Source organism: Vitis riparia, chromosome 17 (assembly GCF_004353265.1).
Source record: "Vitis riparia cultivar Riparia Gloire de Montpellier isolate 1030 chromosome 17, EGFV_Vit.rip_1.0, whole genome shotgun sequence".
NCBI lineage: Eukaryota > Viridiplantae > Streptophyta > Magnoliopsida > Vitales > Vitaceae > Vitis > Vitis riparia.
The window spans coordinates 7,599,807-7,621,493 of NC_048447.1; the positions used below are offsets into that span (position 1 = coordinate 7,599,807).

The window sequence follows — 21,687 nt, forward strand, 5'->3', positions numbered from 1 at the left end:
GTTAAGATAGGACACAATTCCATCTTTCATGAAAATACCAAGCATATTGAGACTGATTGTCATCTCACTAGTCATCACGTTCAGCATGACACTCTTTACGCCTTTTGTTCCTTGTTCCATACAAATTGTAGACTTGTTTACCAAGTTGCATCTACTTCTGTGTTTTGAATTTTTAGTTAACCAACTCTTGATGCTTCTTTTAACCGCATTGTAAGTTTGTGGGGGAATATTGGAGTTATTTATTTCTTATATTAGAATTATTATCTTTCCTTTTAGGAGTAATGGTAAAATAGTCCTTTTATTATTATTTTTTTATTGTAAAATATTTAAACTCTATTTGTATTGTACAATTTTTCAATAGATCATAATAAGAAAATCTAAAGTTTCGTTTTCTTCCTTTTCTCTTTGCTTTGATGTTGTACTTTCAACCATGGTCAATAACGATTTTAAACACAAAGGTGGAACCAAAACCATTGTCACTACTGTGATTTTGACTAAAAAAAAAACAATCGTGACATGATGGGTAACCATTAATTTGGTAAATATTTTGGGAAGACATTTAGATTCATAACCTTGTTTCCTTTTATCCAATTACATTGTGCCAAACTCACTTATTTTCCACGCTTGTATCTTCCCATTGAAGACGACATTTAGTTTTTCCTTGACATACAAAATCACGGAGGTTGCCCTTTTTCACCTGCACTTAAACATTAAAACATTGAAACACTATTTTTATTTCATTATATCATAGTCTAGTCCATAAAATACAAGCATAGGCATGTTCAGATTGTATCAGCTAAATATGATTATTGTTATTGTTCCAATGCAAATCACCCATTCAGGTGTATCGCTCAGCCTTGTATTTAACTTCTGGGTGGCGAATGTCATCCTGGCTCTGAACCAATCGAATCTCCAAGCTGCTTGACTGTGGAGCAAATCCAGCTTTTACATAGTCAGCCAATGTCCTCTGCAGAAGCGCCTGCAAAATATTGATAACAATATGATCACAAGTTTTTTAGTTCAAAATCTGTTTCTGAAATAAAATCCCAAATTCATATTTACAATTTCAGCATTCATGGTTCTTGTCTGTCAAATTCTATGCAGTAATAATCCCATTCAGGCACTCAAGGAGAATTTAGATCAGCTTGAAGTTCCAGCAACTAGTTTCCTCCAGTTTGAATTCAGATGAAAGGCTATCAAGAGCTATGGAATATAAATGTACAACCTTTGACAATATGATATGGGTCTGTATCATGTTCTAACAAAAATGCTGAAACAGGATATTAGGAAAGATGGGCCCAAACATGCTTTGGATAAGGAACATAAAGATGATGATTGTAGCACATCATAGTACATGTATTGGTCCTTAATATCATGCTCTAAATAGATTTTTGTTGAAAGCAAGTCAACATGAGTGTAATGCCTGGAGTGTGTTTGGCATCTTTGTCAAGGTAGTAATAAAATTCCAAGATTTTAAATTTCTTTTAAATGTCATCCATACACTTGAATGTTAAACCTATATAAGGAAAGCACATTCGAAATCTTGTGAACATTTCTGCCTAACTGCTAAAAGCTTTTGCATTTAGTGTTACATCACATCACAGATTTTTAACCATGAAAGTTATGAAGAAATAAAGAAAACAGAAGAAGCACAAAGACAATAAAATAAGTCGAAAAAAATTCCACCCTAGCCATTGTCATCAATCAAACTATTTCCTCCTCCAAGGCTTTAGAACAACAATTTAACCTTGTCCTTGAACTCAAGATCCCAATGAATCAGCGAGACCATCAAGAACCTCACAACTAAGGTGAGAATATTACTTAAGTAGGTATAGGAAAGGCCAAATAGATAGCACCATAGATATCTCAACCCATGAGGAATGAGAAATTTACTAGTCTGCCTAAAAACACAAACTGAGTGCATGAACCGTAGACAGAACTAGACAACATTGAGACATTTCTCAGAAATGTTCAAATGCTTCTTTTGAATCTTTTCAATTCATGGATCTCCTGTATTTTCGATTCAAGAACTACAAGCAACTGATTAGTGGGTTGTTTCATAAAATGGTCAGTAGTTTTCATATAAGAGTCAGCAACACTCCCTCCCCATCCCATCAGGAGCCTTTTTTTCGTTGCTAGGAATGTAAATTCTTCTAAGAGAAGGTTCCTCAAACCACACTTCAACAGACTTCTAGAAAAACTCAAGAGATTCCTTCATCCACACTCTTGCTTAACATTGAGGTCTAGAAATCTTCAAAGAAAATGATGTTCTACTTAGATGACTTCTCAATCATAGAGAAACAAAGGAGAAGAAAACCATATTGTTTATCGTTACAGAAGCACTGAGCTCCTAAACTGCCCCTTGCAAATCTTCCCTTGACATATGGTTATAAAATTTCCGATATGGTTTATCAGCAGGATGGCAACATAAACACCAATTTATACAGTGGCAACCTTACAACAATACTTCAGAACCAACCCCTGGGTTTGCAAGCTATAGGAACTTTCACTTCCATTCTGCCCCACAACATGCACACACATACAAACGCTTGTCTTAGTATATCCTTCAACAACCATCTTAATGCCTTATGATCTCCGCTTCATTTTATTGCACAAACAAGTCAAAGCTGAAAGCAATTAGACACCAGGAACTTTGTGCATAAAAAACATGACTATGTTTGTCAATATTGAATTATAACTGAGAAATTTCTGGTCCAAACTTACCACATTTTCTGGTCCAACAAGATAACTGAGAAATTTGATAAAAATAAGATTTAACTTCCCAGAGAGTTTATCCCTTGCTTAACCACCACCTTAAATCAAGGCCCAAAGTATTGCCTAAGTTGTATGCGGAATGATCATTACTGAGATGATTTTGAGACCCAATTTTTTTCAGTTACAGAAATGAATTGGCTGATAGAGCCAAGTTATGGACACTAAGATCAAGCCATTGTCAAGTTGGACCATTCTGTCAAGCTCGTAGAACCTCCAAAGCCAATGTGAAATGCCTATATATTTATGTGAAAAATCATAAAACATGTGGGAGATTTGATTTAATGCTATAAATGGGATTTTGTGATCTGATTTAGTGGAGTAAATTGGGGGATAGAATCAGCTGAATCAATGTTTCTAATTTAGTTTTTGTTTTTTTATTTTTCCTCTTGCATATACTCAAGAGTAGCCCTATATATATATATATATGTTGTAATCCTAAACTTCAGAGATATAGATGGAGGAATGATTTTTTTCTCTAAACTTTCATGGTATCAGAGTCAATTTCCTACTGGAAGTGATACATTTATTTTTTGGTTTCAAGCATCAGAATTTTTTTATTTTTTATTTTATTTTTTATTTTTTATTTTTTATTTTCTGGAATTATGAGGCTGCTGGTTGGAGGATTTGATGTCAAGAATCAGAAAGGAGGAAAATTTTAGATATTCTTCATAATAGGTATCAATGCCTCCATATCAAGTCTCACCTCATGGAACCAGTGATAATCCTTCACTGCACATCACCACTCATAAACTATATGGACTGAATTTTCTTAGATGGTCTCAGTCCATTAAATTGTTTATTCGTGGGAAAGGGGAACTAGGTTATTTGACTGGTACAACAAAGGCCCCAAAAGAGGATGACCCAAGTTTTCAAACATGGGACTCAAAAAATTCCATGATCATGGCCAAGTTAGTGAATTATATGGAGCCGAAGATAGGTCAGACTTAACATGTTTTTACCAACAGCAAAAGAGCTCTAGGAAGCAGTTATGGAAACTTACTCTGATCTTAGGAATTCAGCACAAATCTTTAAGTCGAAATCAAAGATCTGTGAGATAAAGTAAGGAGATCAAGGTGTGACTAAATATTACAACATTTTGAAAGGTCTTTGGCAAGAATGGGACTTATTTTATGGATTTGAATGGGCATGTGCTGCAGACAGTGCCTGTTTTAAGATGATAGAGAAGGAACGAGTGTTTAACTCCCTTGCTGGATTGAATAAAGAATTAGATGAAGTCCGTAGATGAGTCCTAGGTAAAGAGCCCTTACCCTCTATCCAAGAAGTGTTTGTTGAGGTTTGAAAGGAAGAAAGCCACAAATCAGTCATGATGGGAGGCTCTTCTTCAATCCTTCAGAACTCAGCACTTGTTGCAATTGAAGCTGCTGCCAGTGCTGCGGCCAATGCTGGTGATCAAGGGATCTCAAAGAAAGCATGAGGTAAAGGGAAAATAAGGTGTGATCATTGTAACAAACAAAGGCACACCAGATACACCTGCTGGAAGCTGCATGGGAAGACACAAAATCTGAAAAACAGTGGCAGATTTCATGAGAGAAATGGCCAAGGCATGCAGACTGCAACTGAGAGTCCAAAACCATAACTGAAGCATCTCCATTCAGTAAAGAAGAACTGCAACTGAGAGTCCAAAATCCTTTAATGTTTCAATGTGAGGTATACCAACTATTTAAACATCATCATGTCTACTTTCCTACACAACCTTATAAAGAATCTAGGACTTTTGCATTGATAAATACTGACATTTGGGGACCCTCATGCATGGTGACCTTAACCGGAACTAGGTGGTTTATCACTTTCATAGACGACCACACTAGAGTTTGCTAGATTTATTTATTAAAGGAAAAATCATAGGCAAAAAGGGTTTTTTAAATTTTCCATACAATGATAAAAACACAATTTCAAACTCAAATCCAAGTACTTCAAATTGATAATGGAAAGGAATATTTTAACTCTATTCTTAGAAATTATTTACTTACAAATGGGATCATACATCAATCTAGTTGTTTTGATACCTTATAACAAAATGGGATTGCGAAGAGGAAAAACTGTCACTTAATAGAGGTTGCTAAAGCCATCATGTTTACATCGAGGGTTCTTAAAAATTTTTAGGGAGAAGTTGTACTTACAACTTCTTATCTAATTAACAGAATCCCGACTAAAATTTTTGGTTTAAAACCCCTCTTAATCATTTTTCTAAGGTTTATCCTCATTGAAAAATATTTTCTTCAATTCCTCTAAAATTTTTGGATGTACAACATTTGTTCATATTTGCGGGCAGATTCTAAATACAGTAGAATATATATAAAGTGCTGGTAGATTCTAAATAATTTTATATTTATTTCTTTCCTTTTTCTTTCTTAAGTAAAATATGATTTATGTGAGAGATTATATGATAATACGTGGTAGGTGAATAAGATCCCTAATTTATGAGAGATATTTTAGGGGAATCTAATCCCCAATAGTGTATAAATAGGATGTACATATCGTATTCTAATACAATTTTTAACGAAAGTAGAATTTATTTCAAATTTATTACATGGTATCAGAGTTAAGACTCTCTTTTGCATCCTAAGTTTTTTCTTTTCTTAGCCTTAATTGCTGCTGAATTTCACAGCAGTTATATGACCTTCATTGCTAGCATCAGAAATTGTTGATGCACATCTCCTTCCATTGAATTTTATATGACCTCATAAAATTTTCCCCCCTCTCAAATTTACAAAATTATTTTTGATTTGCTCCAATGTGTTCGATAGATCATAAATCATCCGATCTCCAAACTTTGCTCCCAACTTGACTAGCGATAACCCTTCTACAAAATATTAAAATCTGCAAAATCCATTCAAACTCAATGGTCACAATTATTTGGTGTGGCTCAAGTAGTGCGAACACTTTTGAAGGGAAAAGGAAAACTGAATCATCTAATTGGACCTGTTCCAAGTGAAGACGATCCAAAGTTCATTGCATGAGATGAAGAGGATTCAATGATAATGTCATGGTTGTGGAATTCAATGCAACCAGAGACCAGCGGCACATGCATGTTCTTGACGACGACTAGAGATATTTGGGAGACTATTAGGCAAACATACTCGAAAGTGAGGGATGCTCCCCACATCCACAAAATAAAGACCAAGATTGGTGCTACCAAGCAAGATACTTTTGTTGTTACCAAATACAATAATATCATGAAAAGCTTATGGTTAGAATTAGATTACTATCAGAATATTAAGATGAAGTGCAGCGAAGATGCTGCCATGATGCTCAAATTTGTTCAAAGTGAAAGGATATTTGAATTTTTGGTGGGTCTTAATGTGGAATATGATCAAGTCAAGGTTCAAGTCCTTGGAAAGGAAGATCTCCCTCACCTAAATGAAGTCCTCTCCATCATAAGAGCAGAAGAAGGAAGGAATGCTATGCTTGACACTCCAACAACAGAAAGTCCAGGTCTTGTCACCACGAAGCCAAACTCCACACTATTAAACAACAATTGTGGAGGAAGTGAAGTGTCTAGATCACCAATCAACAAAAATGCCTTGTGGTGTGTATATTGCAAAAAACCAAGGCATACCAAGGAGACTTGTTGGAAACTCCATGGAAAGCTGCAATCATTTGGTAGAGGGAATAGAAATCGATATGCTAATCTAGATAGTGAAATGGTCAAGCCCATATTGCTCAATCTAAAGAGAATTCCCAACTAGAAATCTTAACTTCTAATGATTCAAATGATGGTAGACTGAACAAAGAAGAGATTGAGAGGCTTCGTAGCCTTCTAACTTCAATGGATAAGCCTATTGCTTCATACACATCATCTTCGTTTAGGGCATCCATCTTCTTCTTTGCTAAAAAATATGTTTCCTATATTATTCAATAAATCGGATGTTAACGGTTTTCATTGTGAGGTTTGTCAATTAGCTAAATATCATCATGTTCTGTTTCCTTTAAGTAATACAAAATCAATATTCCTTTTCTTGTTAATTCATACCGATAATTGGATCCCTCTTGAGTCCGAAGTCTTTTTAGAGCAATGTGGTTTGTGTCCTTTATTGATGATTGTACTAGGGAATTGGTTATGCCTCATGAAAAACAAGTCAAATGACAGTTTTGTGTTTTTTGTCTTTCCCAAAATGGTTAGCACATAGTTTGGAGTTAAAATTAAAGCCATTAGATCATATAATGGGAAAGAGCACTTTGATCAGGTGTTATCTTCTTTTCTTGAAAAAGAAGGGATAATACACCAATTTTCATGTATTAATTCCCCACAGAAAGAGGTGTGGCTGAACAGAAAAATAAACATCTATTGAAAATCACTCAAGCCTTACTTTTTCAGACAAATATGCCTAAATCATATTAGGGAGAGGTTATCTTAACTGTAGCTCATTAAATTAACCGACTATCCCCAAAAGTGCTTGAAGATAAAACCACTTAAAAATTTTCCACATTTCAATAACTTCAGTAAACTTCCTCCCAAAGTTGTTAGTTTTGTGTCGTTTGTCCATGTCTATCCTCTAAATTGCAACAAACTTGATCCCTGAGTTTTAAAATGCATGTTTGTGGGATACTCTCCAACTCAAAAATGAATGTCACTTTTGCTAAAATCAATCATTTTTTCCTAATACTTGTTTTTGGGGGAAATCTTAGGTGAAGATAAGTTTCTCTCTTATGGGTTGCTTGATTTGCCTAGACTTTCTAAATCCATGCCTCTTTCACCTAAGGCTCACCTATAGGTTCTACCTCCTTGTCACCTAGTCAAGAACCCTCATCAAAAATGGTCAAGGGGGAGTTAATGCGACTGACATGCCATTAGAGGTTTACTCTAGGTGAAAATAGTCTCAATCTAATTTAATGCAAGCTCAACAATCTAAACCTAAGCCAGGTAATAAACACACAAACTCCATTTGTTCTATTGTTAGTGTCATTTCTCCTGCTTCAAATTTGTTACCCTCACGATAACCTCGGGATCAATTTGTTCAAAACGAAGATTCAAAAGAGTTTCCTGATCTCCATTTACCAATTACCCTTAGGAAAGCTACCATAAAATGCACTCAACACCCGATCTCCAATTTTATTTCATTTGAAAACCTATCCCCATCACATAGAGCCTTCCTTACCCAATTAACTCCTATTGAAATCCCTCAAACAGTTCAAGAAGTACTTAGAAGTGAGAATTGGAGGAAAGCCATGGAAGAGGAGATGTTAGCTCTTAAAAAAAAACCAAACTTGGGAAATAGTTGAATCACCAAAGGGAAAAAAACCAGTTTGATGTAAATGGGTGTTCACTGTTAAATATAGAGCTAACGAGACATTGAAGAAATATAAGGCTAGGTTGTGGCAAAGGGGTATACACAAACTTATGGGGTAGACTACCAAGAAACATTTACTTCAATAGCAAAGATGAATACCATTGGTATATTACTATCCTTGGAACTAACTTTGGTTGGTCTTTGCAGCAACTTGATGTTAAGAATGCATTCTTGCATGGTGATCTAGAATAAGAAATGTATATGGAAACACTATCAAGTTTCAATGGAGACTTCAAAAACAAACAATGTGTACAAACTAACAAAGGGCAGTTTATGACCTTAAACAATATACTCAAGCATGGTTTGAAAGATTTGCAAAAGCTATGAATAACATAGAGTCTCGATAAAGCCAAGAGATCATACACTCTTAATCAAACGTTCACATATGGGTAAACTTACCATTGCCATGAACAATAAAGTTATACTGTGACAAGAAATCGACAATCAATATTGCTCACAATTTAGTACAATATGATCAAACAAAGCATGTAGAAGTAGATTAACACTTCGTCAAAGAAAAACTTGATGGTGATTACAACAAAACGGCAGCTTATAGATGTGTTGACTAATGGATCGACTAGTCACCAGTTTCAAATAATTACGTGCAAGCTAGGAATGAACAACATGTATTCTCTAGCTTGAGAAGGAGTGCTGGCAAATTCTAAATATAGCAAAATATATTGTGTATAAAGTGTTGGCAAATTCTAAATAATTTTGTATTTATTTCTTTCCTTTTCTTTCTTTGGTAAAATATGATTTATCTGAGAGATTATAGGATAATAGATGATAGGTGAATAAGATCCTTGATTTATGGAAGAGATTTAAGGGGAATCCAATCCCCAATTGTGTATAAATAGGATGTACATATTGTATTCTAATACAATTTTTAAGGAAAGCAAAAAAAAATTCAAATTTATTTCAATATTCATCAAAAAATAAGAACTGAGCTTGATCTCCATGCACTAAAGTGTATTTTTGTGGGATATTCACATCTAAAAAAGGGGTATAAGTGTTATGATCTTATCTCTAGGAAAATTTTTGTTAGCATGGATGTAACCTTCTTTGAAAATCAACCCTACTTAACCAAAAACACTCTTCAAGGGGAAAGTGTGGTTGAGGAAGATTTGATGACAATGTTTTTGGGAAATGTCTTTACCCATGTGAACATTTGATGACAATGTGAGTCCTAGTCTTTCACATTCTTCTGGTTTGGGTCCTGTTGGGTCAAAAAACTTAAGTTCAAGTTCAACCCCTCAACCAAGTTCTATTGTACTAAACAATGAAGAATTGTTGATAAGAGGAGAATCACTACAGACAAAATCTCAAACTGAGCTTAGTATCTACACAAGGAGGAGAAATAATCAAGGTAATCCAAAAAGTCACGCTCTTGCCACTATCCAAGCGTTAAAACTAGTCATAAGGACCTAGGAAGGTATAGTTCTTGTTCTCTCTTCAAATATAAATACTAATGCTTCTAATGACCTTGATATTATCATTACCCTTAGGAAAGGAACTAGATCATGTGCCATGAATCCTATTTCTAAATATGTGTCATATCATAGGTTATTTAATTCCTTTAGAGACTTTACCACTAACATGTCTTCTGTGGAGATTCCAAAATCTATATAGGATGTTTTAGTTGTTCCTAAGTAAAGAAAAGCAATCATGGAAGAAATGAGAGCTCTTGAAATGAATAGAACTTGAGATTTGGTAAGTTTGCCAAGAGGGAAGACACCAGTAGGATGCAAGTGGGTATAGAAGTTGCAAGGTCTTGAAGTGGTATATTTGTTTCTCAGTGAAAATATACTCTAGACTTGCTTAAACAAACAGGAATGTTGGGTTGTAAACCAACTAAAACACCAATGGATCCCAATAGGAAACTGGGGCAAACAGAGTTAAGCTCAAGTGTGGATAAAGAACGCTATCAATGTTTGTGGGTAAACTGATATACTTATCACATACACGTCCTGATATAGCATTTGCGGTTATTATGGTTGGTTAGTTTATGCACTCACCTATTAAAGAATGTTTTGAAGTTGTGTATCAAGTTTTGAAGTATCTGAAAGGAAACCCGAGGAAAGGATTAATGTTCAAGAAAAAAGGGCATATGCAGATTGAGGCGTATACTAACGCTAATTAGGCAGGAGATAACAACGATAGAACATAGAAGATCAACTTCAAGTTATTGCACACCTTTGTTGGAAGGAATTTAATAACTTGGAGAAACACGAAACAAAATGTTGTAGCTTGAAGTGGTGCAAAAGCTAAGTTTCAAGCCGTTGCTCATGGAATTTGTAAAATCATTTGGTTAAAGAGGATATTAGAAGAATTAAGGATTCCTTATAAGAAACCTATGAAATTATACTGTGACAATAAGTCAACAATTAACACAGCTCACAATCCAGTTCAACATGATAGAACTAAGCATGTTGAAGTGGATAATCATTTCATTGAGGAAAGACTTGAGGGAGGCTTAGTCTATATGCCATATGTTCCTAAAGAAAAACAACTAGCAGATATCCTAACTAGAAGCCTTCAAAAGCAATTATTTGAAGTTCTAGTAAAAAAGCTAGGAATGTTAAACATCTTAAAACTAACTTGAGGGATGTTGTGACTTGATTTAGTGGAGCAAATTAGGGGATAGAATAAGCTAAGTCAATGTTTCTAATTTAGTAATTTTTTTTTTTTAGGGTAGGTAGTGATTATTTGCACAGTAGTATTTATTTTTTTCCTTTTGCATGTACTCAAGAGTAGTCCCATATATATGTTGTAATCCTAGACTTCAAAGGTATAGAGGAACGCTTTTTTTTTTTCTCTAAACTTTCAATTTATGTGTTTTTTAGCAAAAAAAAAATAAAAAATAAAAAAATGTGTACTTAAAAACAATAAAATTTTGAATTTTTAGTATTATCACATACCAAACTAAATGTGTGTTTTTATCAATATTTAAACAATTTCAATTGTGATTTATGTTTTTATTAATTTTTGAAGCCCATCTAACTGTATTTATTTTTCTATAAATGCTCCTTTTTTTTAGAATTTTTGAACTTTTTAACTATTATAATATAATTTTCATGTCACCAATACCAATCCAAGATGTCACAATCTACCATTCCTTCCAAATAATGACTAAAATTGCAACTTGGAGCCATGCCTTAAATATCATAATCCAATGTCATCCTGCAATGTTACTGTTGAGAGAGAGAGAAAGAAGAAAGACCTTGATTCTCATTAATGTAATGATCTACTTACAATTGAGAAATATATATATACAAGGCTAGGAGTCCTAACTACCATACATGTGTCCTACCATATATGTGTCCTATATTAACAAGGAAAGGTTATACACTATAAATACATTATATTCAACACTCCCCCTCAAGCTGGAGCATATACGTCATATGCACCAAGCTTGTTACAAATATATTTAATCCTAGGACCTCTGAGAGATTTAGTGAAGATGTCAGCTAGTTGATCATTTGAATTAACGAAACTTGTAGCAACACATCCTGATGCGATCTTCTCTCTAATGAAATGACAGTCAACTTCAATATGTTTGGTCCTTTCATGAAAGACTGGATTGGATGCAATATGTAATGCGGCCTGGTTATCACATATGAGTTTCATCTGTTCATCCTTTCCAAGTGTCATTAGAGTGCAGAGCAGTCATTTCATCCACCATTACCTGTCGCCAGCCTGGATGGGAAAGAGCTTCATGGGTGCTCTTTGGAAGAGAAACAGAGGATATAGCAGAAACAAAAGCAGAATAGGGTGAAGATAATCGATAATAACTCAAAAAATTGTAAATAGGATGAGGATTACGAGTAGAGCGAGTACCTTTCCGAACAGCAATGGGTAAGTCATGAGGAGAAGGTAGAGTCGGGGTAGGTGAAGCCGAAGGGATAGGAAGTGAGTCAGCAGGTGCCTCAGCAAAAGGGAGAGGAGCAACGACACGAGGGCGACGATAAACCTGAAGTGGTCAAGGAGGCATAGCATCAGGTGGGGAGACAATGGGAATAGGCAAGACTTCAGAAACAGGTTGAGACTCAGAAGTGGTGGAAAAGAATGGTGAGTCCTCAAAGAAGGTGACATCAGCGGAGATAAAGTATCGATGAGTCTCAAGGGAATAACAACGATAACCCTTCTGAAGTCTGGAGTATCCCAAGAAGAGACACTTCATGGCTTTGGCGGAAAGCTTGTCCTGTCCAAGAGTGAGAATATGAACAAAGCAAGTACAACCAAAGACACGAGGAGGAAGGATATAAAGTGGTTGGTCAGGGAAGAGAAGGGAGTGAAGAATCTGATCATGTAAGACAGAGGAGGGCATACGATTAATCAAATAACAAGCGGTAAGAACAGCGTCCCCCCAAAAACGAAAAGGAACATTACTATGGAGGAGGAGAGTACGAGCTGTCTCAACAAGATGTCGATTCTTGCGTTCAGCTACCTCATTTTGTTGAGGAGTATGAGCACAAGAAGACTGATGAAGAATCCCATGATGGGACATAAACGAAGTAAATGGGGCTGAAAAATATTCCCTGGCATTGTCACTGCGTAACACACGAATAGAAATATTGAACTGGGTTTGGATTTCAGCATAAAATTTCTGGAAAATAGAGAATAACTCAGCTCGATTTTTCATTAAAAATAACCAAGTACATCGAGAATAGTCATCAATGAAAGTGACAAAATACTGAAATCCTAAAGTAGACGCAGTCCGACAAGGACCCCAAACATCAGTGTGGACAAGCTCAAAAGGAGACTTTGCCCGATTATTCAAACGCTTTGGGAACGAGACACGAGTATGTTTCCCAAGCTGACATGACTCACACGGAAGCGGCGATAAAGTGGAAAAACGAGGGACCATCTTCTGGAACTTGGAGAGACTAGGGTGGCCCAGACGATGGTGAATGAGGATAGGAGCATCAGTGGAAATGCAAACTGCAGGAGATGAATCCGAGGTGAGGTGATAGAGGCCTTGAGACTCACGTCCTATGCCAATCGTCTTCCCCGTACTCCGGTCCTGCAAGGTCACAAATTTATCAGAAAAGGTAATAGAGCAATTAAGAGTACGAGTGATTTTGCTGATGGAAATAAGATTAAAAGGACATTCAGAAGTATAAAGGACAGAAGTGAGAGGTAGAGAAGGCAGAGGAAGGGCCAAACCAATACCTTTAGCCACAGTTTGAGAACCATTAGCTAAGGTAACAGTAGGTAAAGCAGAGGTAGTAGTAATAGAGGAGAAAAGATCCTTATTACCAGATAAGTGATCAGAAGCTCCAGAATCTAGAATCCAGGGTCCAAGAGAAGATGTGTGGGTAAGGCAGGCAGAGGCATTACCAGGCTGGGCAACAGAGGCAACAGAAGCCTGAGATGCGGAAGAGCTCGGAGGCTGAGGCAGCGGAGAATCAGAGGACTGGGCCACATGGGCAGTGCGAGGAGGTCATCCATGTAACTGATAGCAACGATCGCAAGTGTGGCCAAGTTTATTGCAATAGGTGCAATGAGGACGTTAACCTCTACCTCGGGTACCACTACGGCCTCCTCGAGAGCTAGTTTGAGAAACTAACACAGAAGAATCTGAAGTGCTATCAAATGGCAAAGTCTGAGTGGAGGAGATACGGAGGAGGCGAGCAAACACATCATCCAAGGACGGAACTGATGAACTACCAAGAATCTGATCGCGGACAGGCTCAAGATCCGGACGGAGGCCAATAAGAGTAAGAACCATGAAGAACTTGTCAAGCTGTGTTTGTTGAGCCCCAACATCAGGAGTAAGAGGCATCACAGTCAAGAACTCCTCCTTAAGAGAGGCAATCTGGCCAAGATGACTATTCTCGATGTACTTGGTTATTTTTAATGAAAAATCAAGCTGAGTTATTCTCTATTTTCCAGAAATTTTATGCTGAAATCCAAACCCAGTTCAATATTTCTATTCGTGTGTTACGCAGTGATAATGCTAGGGAATATTTTTCAGCCCCATTTACTTCGTTTATGTCTCATCATGGGATTCTTCATCAGTCTTCTTGTGCTCATACTCCTCAACAAAATGGGGTAGTTGAACGCAAGAATCGACATCTTGTTGAGACAGCTCGTACTATCCTCCTTCATAGTAATGTTCCTTTTCGTTTTTGGGGGAACGTTGTTCTTACCGCTTGTTATTTGATTAATCGTATGCCCTCCTCTGTCTTACACGATCAGATTCCTCACTCCTTTCTCTTCCCTCACTCCAAGTCCTGTTGGCTAAGATGGACAATAGCAGAAGCCACCTTATAAAGACGCTGGATATCATTCGTATATAATCCTTTGGCCTGAGTCCAAAATTTAAAACAAGTTTTGTAGGCCCGAAGATGAAGAAGAATCTTGGGATCAACCGATTGCCATAATACACTACATAACTGTGCATCTATCTTCCTCCACTGTACGCGGTCAACCTCAGGGATATCTGCCTCCTGTGTAATCAAGTGATCCTCATATCCTTGACCCATAAACCAAAGTTCAACAGAGGCAGACCAGGAAAGATAATTGTCACTGCCAACCAATTTCTCCGAAGTAATCATAGGAGATCCAGATATAACAGCGGAAAAAATGGAATTTTTAGTAGTCATATCTACTTATCTGGAGAATGAAGTATGTTTGGATCGAAGAGAGCCCTAATACGGCTTCAAATTGCGGCGTGGCACCACCGAAAAAGGGAGACGGCCTCAGATCGCGGCGTGGTACCACCAGAAAGGTAGAAGAACACTTCCCAAGGCACGTGCAGGGATTGGAGTGGAGAAAAAGTAGTCGAAGCTTCGTCGAAAAGACTGTTTGGAGGGCTGACGGAGACAAAAATCCCCAAAAGAGGTACGTGCAGGGCTCGGATGGGAGAACCAGGGAGGTAGGGAGGCTGGTCGGCGTCAGGCGAAGCTAGAGGAGGAGGCGCGTCGTCGGAAAAAGCCTCACGCGCCGGCGCCTGAGATGCAGCCGCCGGCCGGAAAATTGCGCGTGGACGGCGCGTGGAGGCTCTTTTGGTGTCGATGCCTTCACAAAAGTTGGAGATCTCCTCCAGACGCTCCTTCTGGTATGGTCGGTGTCGGAAAAATACGTTGCCGGGAAGTTCACCGGAAAAGTTCACCGGAAAAGTTCGCCGGAAAATTTCGCCGGCGGTGAGTGGTTTCTGTCGACGATCCGAATGACCGGAAAGTATTGGGAGATGGGGAAGGTGACCGGAATGAAACACGGTTACCGGAAGGTTTCCCGGAGTTGATGACACGGGAAACAGGAAAGAATTAGGTTTTCTTCCTTGGCTCTGATACCATGTTGAGAGAGAGAGAAAGAAGAAAGACCTTAATTCTCATTAATGTAATGATCTACTTACAATTGAGAAATATATATATACAAGGCTAGGAGTCCTAACTACCATACATGTGTCCTACCATATATGTGTCCTATATTAACAAGGAAATGTTATACACTATAAATACATTATATTCAACAGTTACCAATACCTTGTAGGTTCCAAATTTCAAGTCAATCCTCTTATCCTTTTATCTTAATAGGTAAATGCAAATAATATTAATAAAGCGCTAAAGTACTTATCAAAAAAAAAAAAATTAATAAAGCGCTAAAAAGGCACACCAAAGTACACAGGATGATGCAACACTCACCAAAAGGCACCAAAAAGGGCAAGGGAAACAAAAAACTACTCCTTCCCTCAACAAGAACCCAACCAATCAATGAAGTCGAATAAGGACAATGGTCCTTCACCCATATACAACTTGGTCCAATACTTCAAGTTATAAGGAAACCTGGTTCTTAGCCCTTGGTCCAAAAGCTCTTTATTATCAAAGGATCTTCTATTTCTCTCCTTCCAAATTGTCCAAAAAAAGCCCCATACTTTTTTTGTTTCCTTCCAATAAAGGAGTCACACCACCCTAGCAAAGTCTCTTTCACATAAGAAGGCAACACCCAATAAACACCAAAAAGGAACAACAAAAGCACTCATAAAATCCTCACCTTGTCACAATGTAGCAAAATGTGGTCAATATACATCCTCTACTCTAAAGTTGACCTAGTGTCAGAGTTTTTCCCCAAGATGTCTCTTAAGCAAAAAAAACTTGCCTTAGGAGGAACCCACACATTTCAAACAACCCATATTGGAAAAAGCACTAATCTCTTAAGCTCTAGAATAAAGTAAAAAGACTTAACAAAGAAAGTTCCACCTTTTGTCTTCAACCAAATCACATTATCCTTTATGTCTCCAATAACCACCTTACCTTGCAGCCTAAACAAGAAACCCTCCAAACCCTCAATCTGCAAATCATTTAAACGCCTAGAGTACCTAGGGGTCCAAACACATCTCTCATTTGATTGAGTCCACATATCCACCACCCATGCCTATTTTGAGCTACCTATGGAAAATAAGAAAGGAAAAGAAACTCTCAAAGGCTCACCCCTATGTTAAATATCCTTTCAAATTTTACCCTCCTCCCATTACCAATAGAGAAGGAGACTCTACTATTAATGAACTCCCCCAGTCTCCTTATGGCCCTCCATAACACAACCTCGTGCACATCTCTCACTTCCTTAGAAGACCAATCCCCTGCATCCTCCCCGTATTTCCCACAAACAACCTACCTCCAAAAAACCTCCCTTATCGTAACAAAACACCAATTCCGTTACAAAGAAGAGCCTTGTTGAGTGACGAGAGACGCCTAACTCCCAGGCCCTCCTTCCACTTATCTAAACAAACAATAGCCTAATGAGGCTTTTTTTCTAAAGATCCACCACCCCAAAGGAAGTCCTTTTGATCTGTTCAAACTTCAAACTCACTATCCTCGACATCTGAAACGACGACATAAAAGTAGATAAGCAAGCTAGACAAGGTGCTTCAAATCAAAGTGAGTCTCCCCCCTATAGAAATATACTATCTTCAATCCTCTTATCCTCTGTTAGTATAACAACACATTTGACAAGTAAAAAAAATATATATGATTCTCAATAATTTTTCTTTTTATTTATTCCTTTCGATTGACCCCCAAAAGTCGAACTTAGCCACATTGAATTGTTTCAAAATTCCAACTGCATATGTAGGTCCATTCAAACATGAAATTTGGTTGAGTAATTGCCAAGTGAAAGTGAATATACAAAAAGCTAGCACTTTCCCTTGTTGCAAGATTTGCAAAATCTTAAGCTAATTTTGTTAGTTTTTAGGAACATATTTGGACTTAATATCAATGTTGGCAAGAGTACTATCTTTAGCATCAACATGAGTCAGGATCAGATCACTAGGTTAGCCTTGTTGCTTGATTGCAAGGTCTTTGATTTGGCCTCTCCCCTGTCTGGGTCTCCCACTAGGAGAAACTCAAAGGCATGTGTTTTCTAGAATCCGATGATTGAGAAAATTTCACAAAAATTAGATGGATGGGAAAAAGTCTTTTTGTCATTAGGTGGAAGGATAACTCTTATGATCTTATCCAATCATGTTTGTCTCATATCCCTAACCTATTTTCTCTCCCTTTTTAAGATACCTTCTTCAGTGGTGTTAAAGATCAAGAAAATGCAAAGAGATTTCTTTAGTCAAGGGCTAGATGATGCAATACCACATACAGTCCCAAAAGCTTCAGTTAATGGGGGGTAGAGTTAGCCCCATATATGAGACCCAATCAATATTAGTAATTAGCCGATGTGGGACACTGGATTTCCATTTGTCCTTATGTTAGACACCCTAACTTAATTGTTGATGGCCATGTCAACACGTATAGGGTAATCTATAGGCTAAACCTCACACTCTGATACCAAATGATGTAGGACCACATACGCTACCAAGAGCTTAAGCTAATGGAGGCTAAGAGATAGCCTCACATATAAGGCCTAACCAATGTTATTAATCTGTCAATATGGGACATTGGGCTTCTATCCATCCTACGTCACTGAGGAGCACAAGTGAGACCATCTCATTAGTTGGGACCTAGTGTGCGAGTCTAAGGTGGAAGGGGGTTTGGGGTTTGAGAAGATTTCTCTAAGGAAACATGCTCTTTGGCATCAGGTTATTTTTAGTGGCTGGCAAGAATGATCCAACCTTAACACCTATAAATAAGTCAAAGGTAAAGAAATAAAAATAAATAAATAATAAATTAAAATTAAAAAAAAAAAAAAAATATTGAAAAAGGAGACTTTCAGCACTCAAGCAGTTGTATTGATGGTGAAAATTACTAAATAAAAAACCAAAACAGAAAAAGGAATACCTGCAAGCTTGATACTGCAAGCTCTGCTGCTTTGTCAAGATTGTCAGGATATTTCTGGATATCAAAAGAGCAATTATGATTAGAATAATAACATTATAGACAAAACCATTTCAGGAGTTTGCTTTATCTCACAATAGAATTTAGAAGCATTACATTGCTCCATCCAAGTAAAAGTGCAGTCATTAGATCTCCTGTTCCCTACAGGTATACACACATATGAATAAGTGTAAAGCATCTTGTAAAAATAATAAGTGGGAAAAAAGATTGTAGGTTTGGCATAAGATCATTGTGTGATTTCTAGGATAACAGTACAATAGATAATTTCAGGTGCACTTCATATGCACCTCTAGCTAGTACTATTAAATCCTGGGTTAGAGCATAATAGAAATGGTAAATTCCTTCTTTTAATGCAAAAAAAGGTAATTTTAATATATAAATAAGATCTTGCCATCCCATAGAAACAACCATAAAAGTCCCACAAGTGGGAGGAATAAGGAAGAATATGCATACCGTGAAATATGCAGGAATTTTGGGCATCACAATCTTGAATTGGTCAGGAGAATGACCCTATCACACATTTAAGCGTTCAGTGAACATAACCATTAACATGAGAAGCAAATAAGCAACATATATATTTGAGTCATAAAAAAATTGAAACATTAAAATAAGAGTAAATAATCCTGAAATGGCTCCTGAGAAACACACCCGCCCAGAAACATGCTGCAGAACATGCATAGACTTTGGGTAGCACAATCTTGAATTGCTCAAAGAATGGCCGTTTCACATTCAAGGAATAGGTGAGGGCCCAAAACAAGTTATTTCAAGTTTATTATCAGCCTATAAGTAGAGGATAAGAAGGATTCCTATTTGCTTTCATATTAGAATCTCTATTCTTATTAAAATTAGCTTTTCTATTTAGTTTCAACTCTTGTCACTTTGGCTTAGTATTTCAACTAGAATTAATATTTTATTTCCTTTGGAACTAGTACTTTATTTCCATTACATTTCTTGAATTGCTTATAAATAGGGTTGATTATAACAATGCACAGCTTGATTTATATCATTACCAAAATATTTAAAAATTTTGCATATTTTCTCTCTTCTAATTCTCTTATATTCTCTCATCTAATTTCTTCTTCACTTCTCATCTAATTTCCTTCATACATAAATTTCCGTTCTATATAAGTAGTGCTTCCATTCTACATCAATTTGGTATGAAAGCAAATTGATCCATTATAGAAAAAGTGGCATCACAAAAAGTTTCAGAGGTTCACAACCTACAAGCTTCAATTATAGGATCACATATACTCTAAAGACTAATTAGAGAATTGATAAGATATGTATTCTATCATTGAAATTGGTTAATATTTTTACTGTTTGGAAATATTTAATAATTTGTGAGCCTATCTTGAGATCTAATTAGTGAATTTTTTTGAGCTTATAGTCTTTTCTTTAAAACCTTTAATTTTCTTCTTCCCTTCCTACCCTTACCTTAAAAACCAAATGCCTTCATTAAATTTTGATTTTCACATTACATTTTAGTAGTTTTAGATTATCTAATTAATTGTGATTTGTGAAATATATCACAGCATATTCCAGAAAGGAAAAAAATAAAAGTAAAAAAAGCTTGTACACCTATCTCATAATTTTTTCCCTATACTTTCTTCATTTATGGACCATAGTGAATCATCCAATCAAGGACCCAATTTGACTTAATAAAATTCTATAGATCAACTCTATAATGACCTTCAGGCGAAATTTCATTCTGAATTAAACCAAGGCTATGCCCAACTAAAAAACATCAGCTTGAATCACCTACTTCCTACAACTTAACACGATAACCAAAATCCTATCCCTTTAGGAAGTCCAAGATCACGCCAAGGTTTCTTATTCACACCACAACATAAGAGCCTTAGAAGACCCATAATGAAGTAGAGCCCACAATGACACATTTGATAATGATCCTAATGATGAAATAGAAAACATGGGTGAGAATCACCCATTCATGGAAGAATAAAGGCAAGGTTACCATAAGCAACCAAACCATAATCATTGGCACTTTGGTCAGCCTATGAGGAATGCAACTTTGAGACATTTGCAGGGGGCACATGATCAGTCAAGCAATATAACATGATCATTCAAGCAATATAACAAAGGTTAAAGTAGATTCCCCTAGTTATAATGGATGGTTAGATCCTAACAATTTCCTTGATTGGTTAGTTGATCTTGAGGATTACTTTGAATAGTATGAAATGTTAGACACTCCATGCATTCACTTCACCAAAAAGAAGCTTGCTGGTTATGCGAAACGGTATTGGCAAAGTGTTCAATATAACCTAGAGTGTTTAGGTGAGGAATCAATCATACTTTGGGATGAAATGAAACAAAGTTGAGAGAGAAATAGCTTCCTACATATTCCTAGACCAATGGATTAATGTTAGGCAAATATCCTCTAAGGTGACAAGCTGCTTAGTTCACTTTGAGGAACTTCATTTGAGATACAATGTGAGGTAGAAATCTTGAGTAGCTATGACAAAATTCATCAATAGATTGAGAAAAGAAATTAAAAGAGAGGTAAACCTTCATTCTGCTAAAACTTTAGCAGAAGCCTATCACAAGGTTTTAGAGGTTGAGAGATATCTTAGGACTCCAAATGAGAGCTGTATGACTTTTCAAGCCAAGAAGTTCTATCATTCTTGAGTTTTATCTCATAATACGATAAGAAACAACATGAGAGCTACTAGTGGTGTTAAAACTAGTCAATTTTCTCCATGTGGCAGCAACAACTAGTCAAGGAGTGACCATTAATAGAGATGGAAGGTCAATCTCAAGTAATCATTGGTCTAATGATTCTAGCATAGGGTGTCAGCATTGTCATGATAAGAGACATGTCAAGTCATGTACTTAGAATTCACAAGAAAATTAAGATAGTGAGCAAGGAGAAGATGAAGAAGTGCTAATGATGACACCTTCATTAGTGTTATAAGATGTATTTTATCTACTCCAGGAATGACGACAGTGGAAATGCACCTGTATTTTTCACATTTATATCAAATGTAGGGATTAAATTTCCAAGCCCATTATTAATAGTGGCAGCTCTATGAATGTGATTTCTAAAAATACTGTTGTTAGGACAAAACTTCAAGTTGAACCACACCTCTATCCCTATAGAGTAGCTTGGGTAAACAAAACTTCATTGTTTATGTCCAAAAGATGTTTAGGAGACTACTTTAATTGAATTTGGTGTGATGTCCTCCCCTAAACATAACTCAAATTCTCTCAAGTTGCCTTGGTTATATGACCTTAGCGTCTCCCATTATTATAGGAAAAACACTCACCTTATTTCTTTTAGAGGATTGGGGAATTTAGTC

The 21,687-nt window shown here is 36.6% G+C and overlaps 1 protein-coding gene across 5 annotated transcripts in view; it reads right to left on the minus strand.

The window, feature by feature from the left end:
* Nucleotides 1-703: 703 nt before the first annotated feature.
* LOC117904443 (pyridoxal kinase) overlaps nucleotides 704-21,687 on the minus strand; it is a 90,745-nt gene continuing 69,761 nt past the window's right edge. For 3 of the 5 annotated variants that reach the window (XM_034817036.1, XM_034817038.1, XM_034817039.1), the window contains 4 exons: nucleotides 18,827-18,883; nucleotides 18,449-18,514; nucleotides 18,317-18,370; nucleotides 704-979 (listed from right to left, as the gene is read on the minus strand). In XM_034817036.1, coding sequence (XP_034672927.1) covers nucleotides 839-979; nucleotides 18,317-18,370; nucleotides 18,449-18,514; nucleotides 18,827-18,883 — 318 coding nt within the window. In that variant the 3' untranslated portion in view covers nucleotides 704-838. The remainder of the gene's footprint in view (nucleotides 980-18,316; nucleotides 18,371-18,448; nucleotides 18,515-18,826; nucleotides 18,884-21,687) is intronic. The other 2 variants (XM_034817037.1, XM_034817041.1) reach the window with 1 other exon arrangement.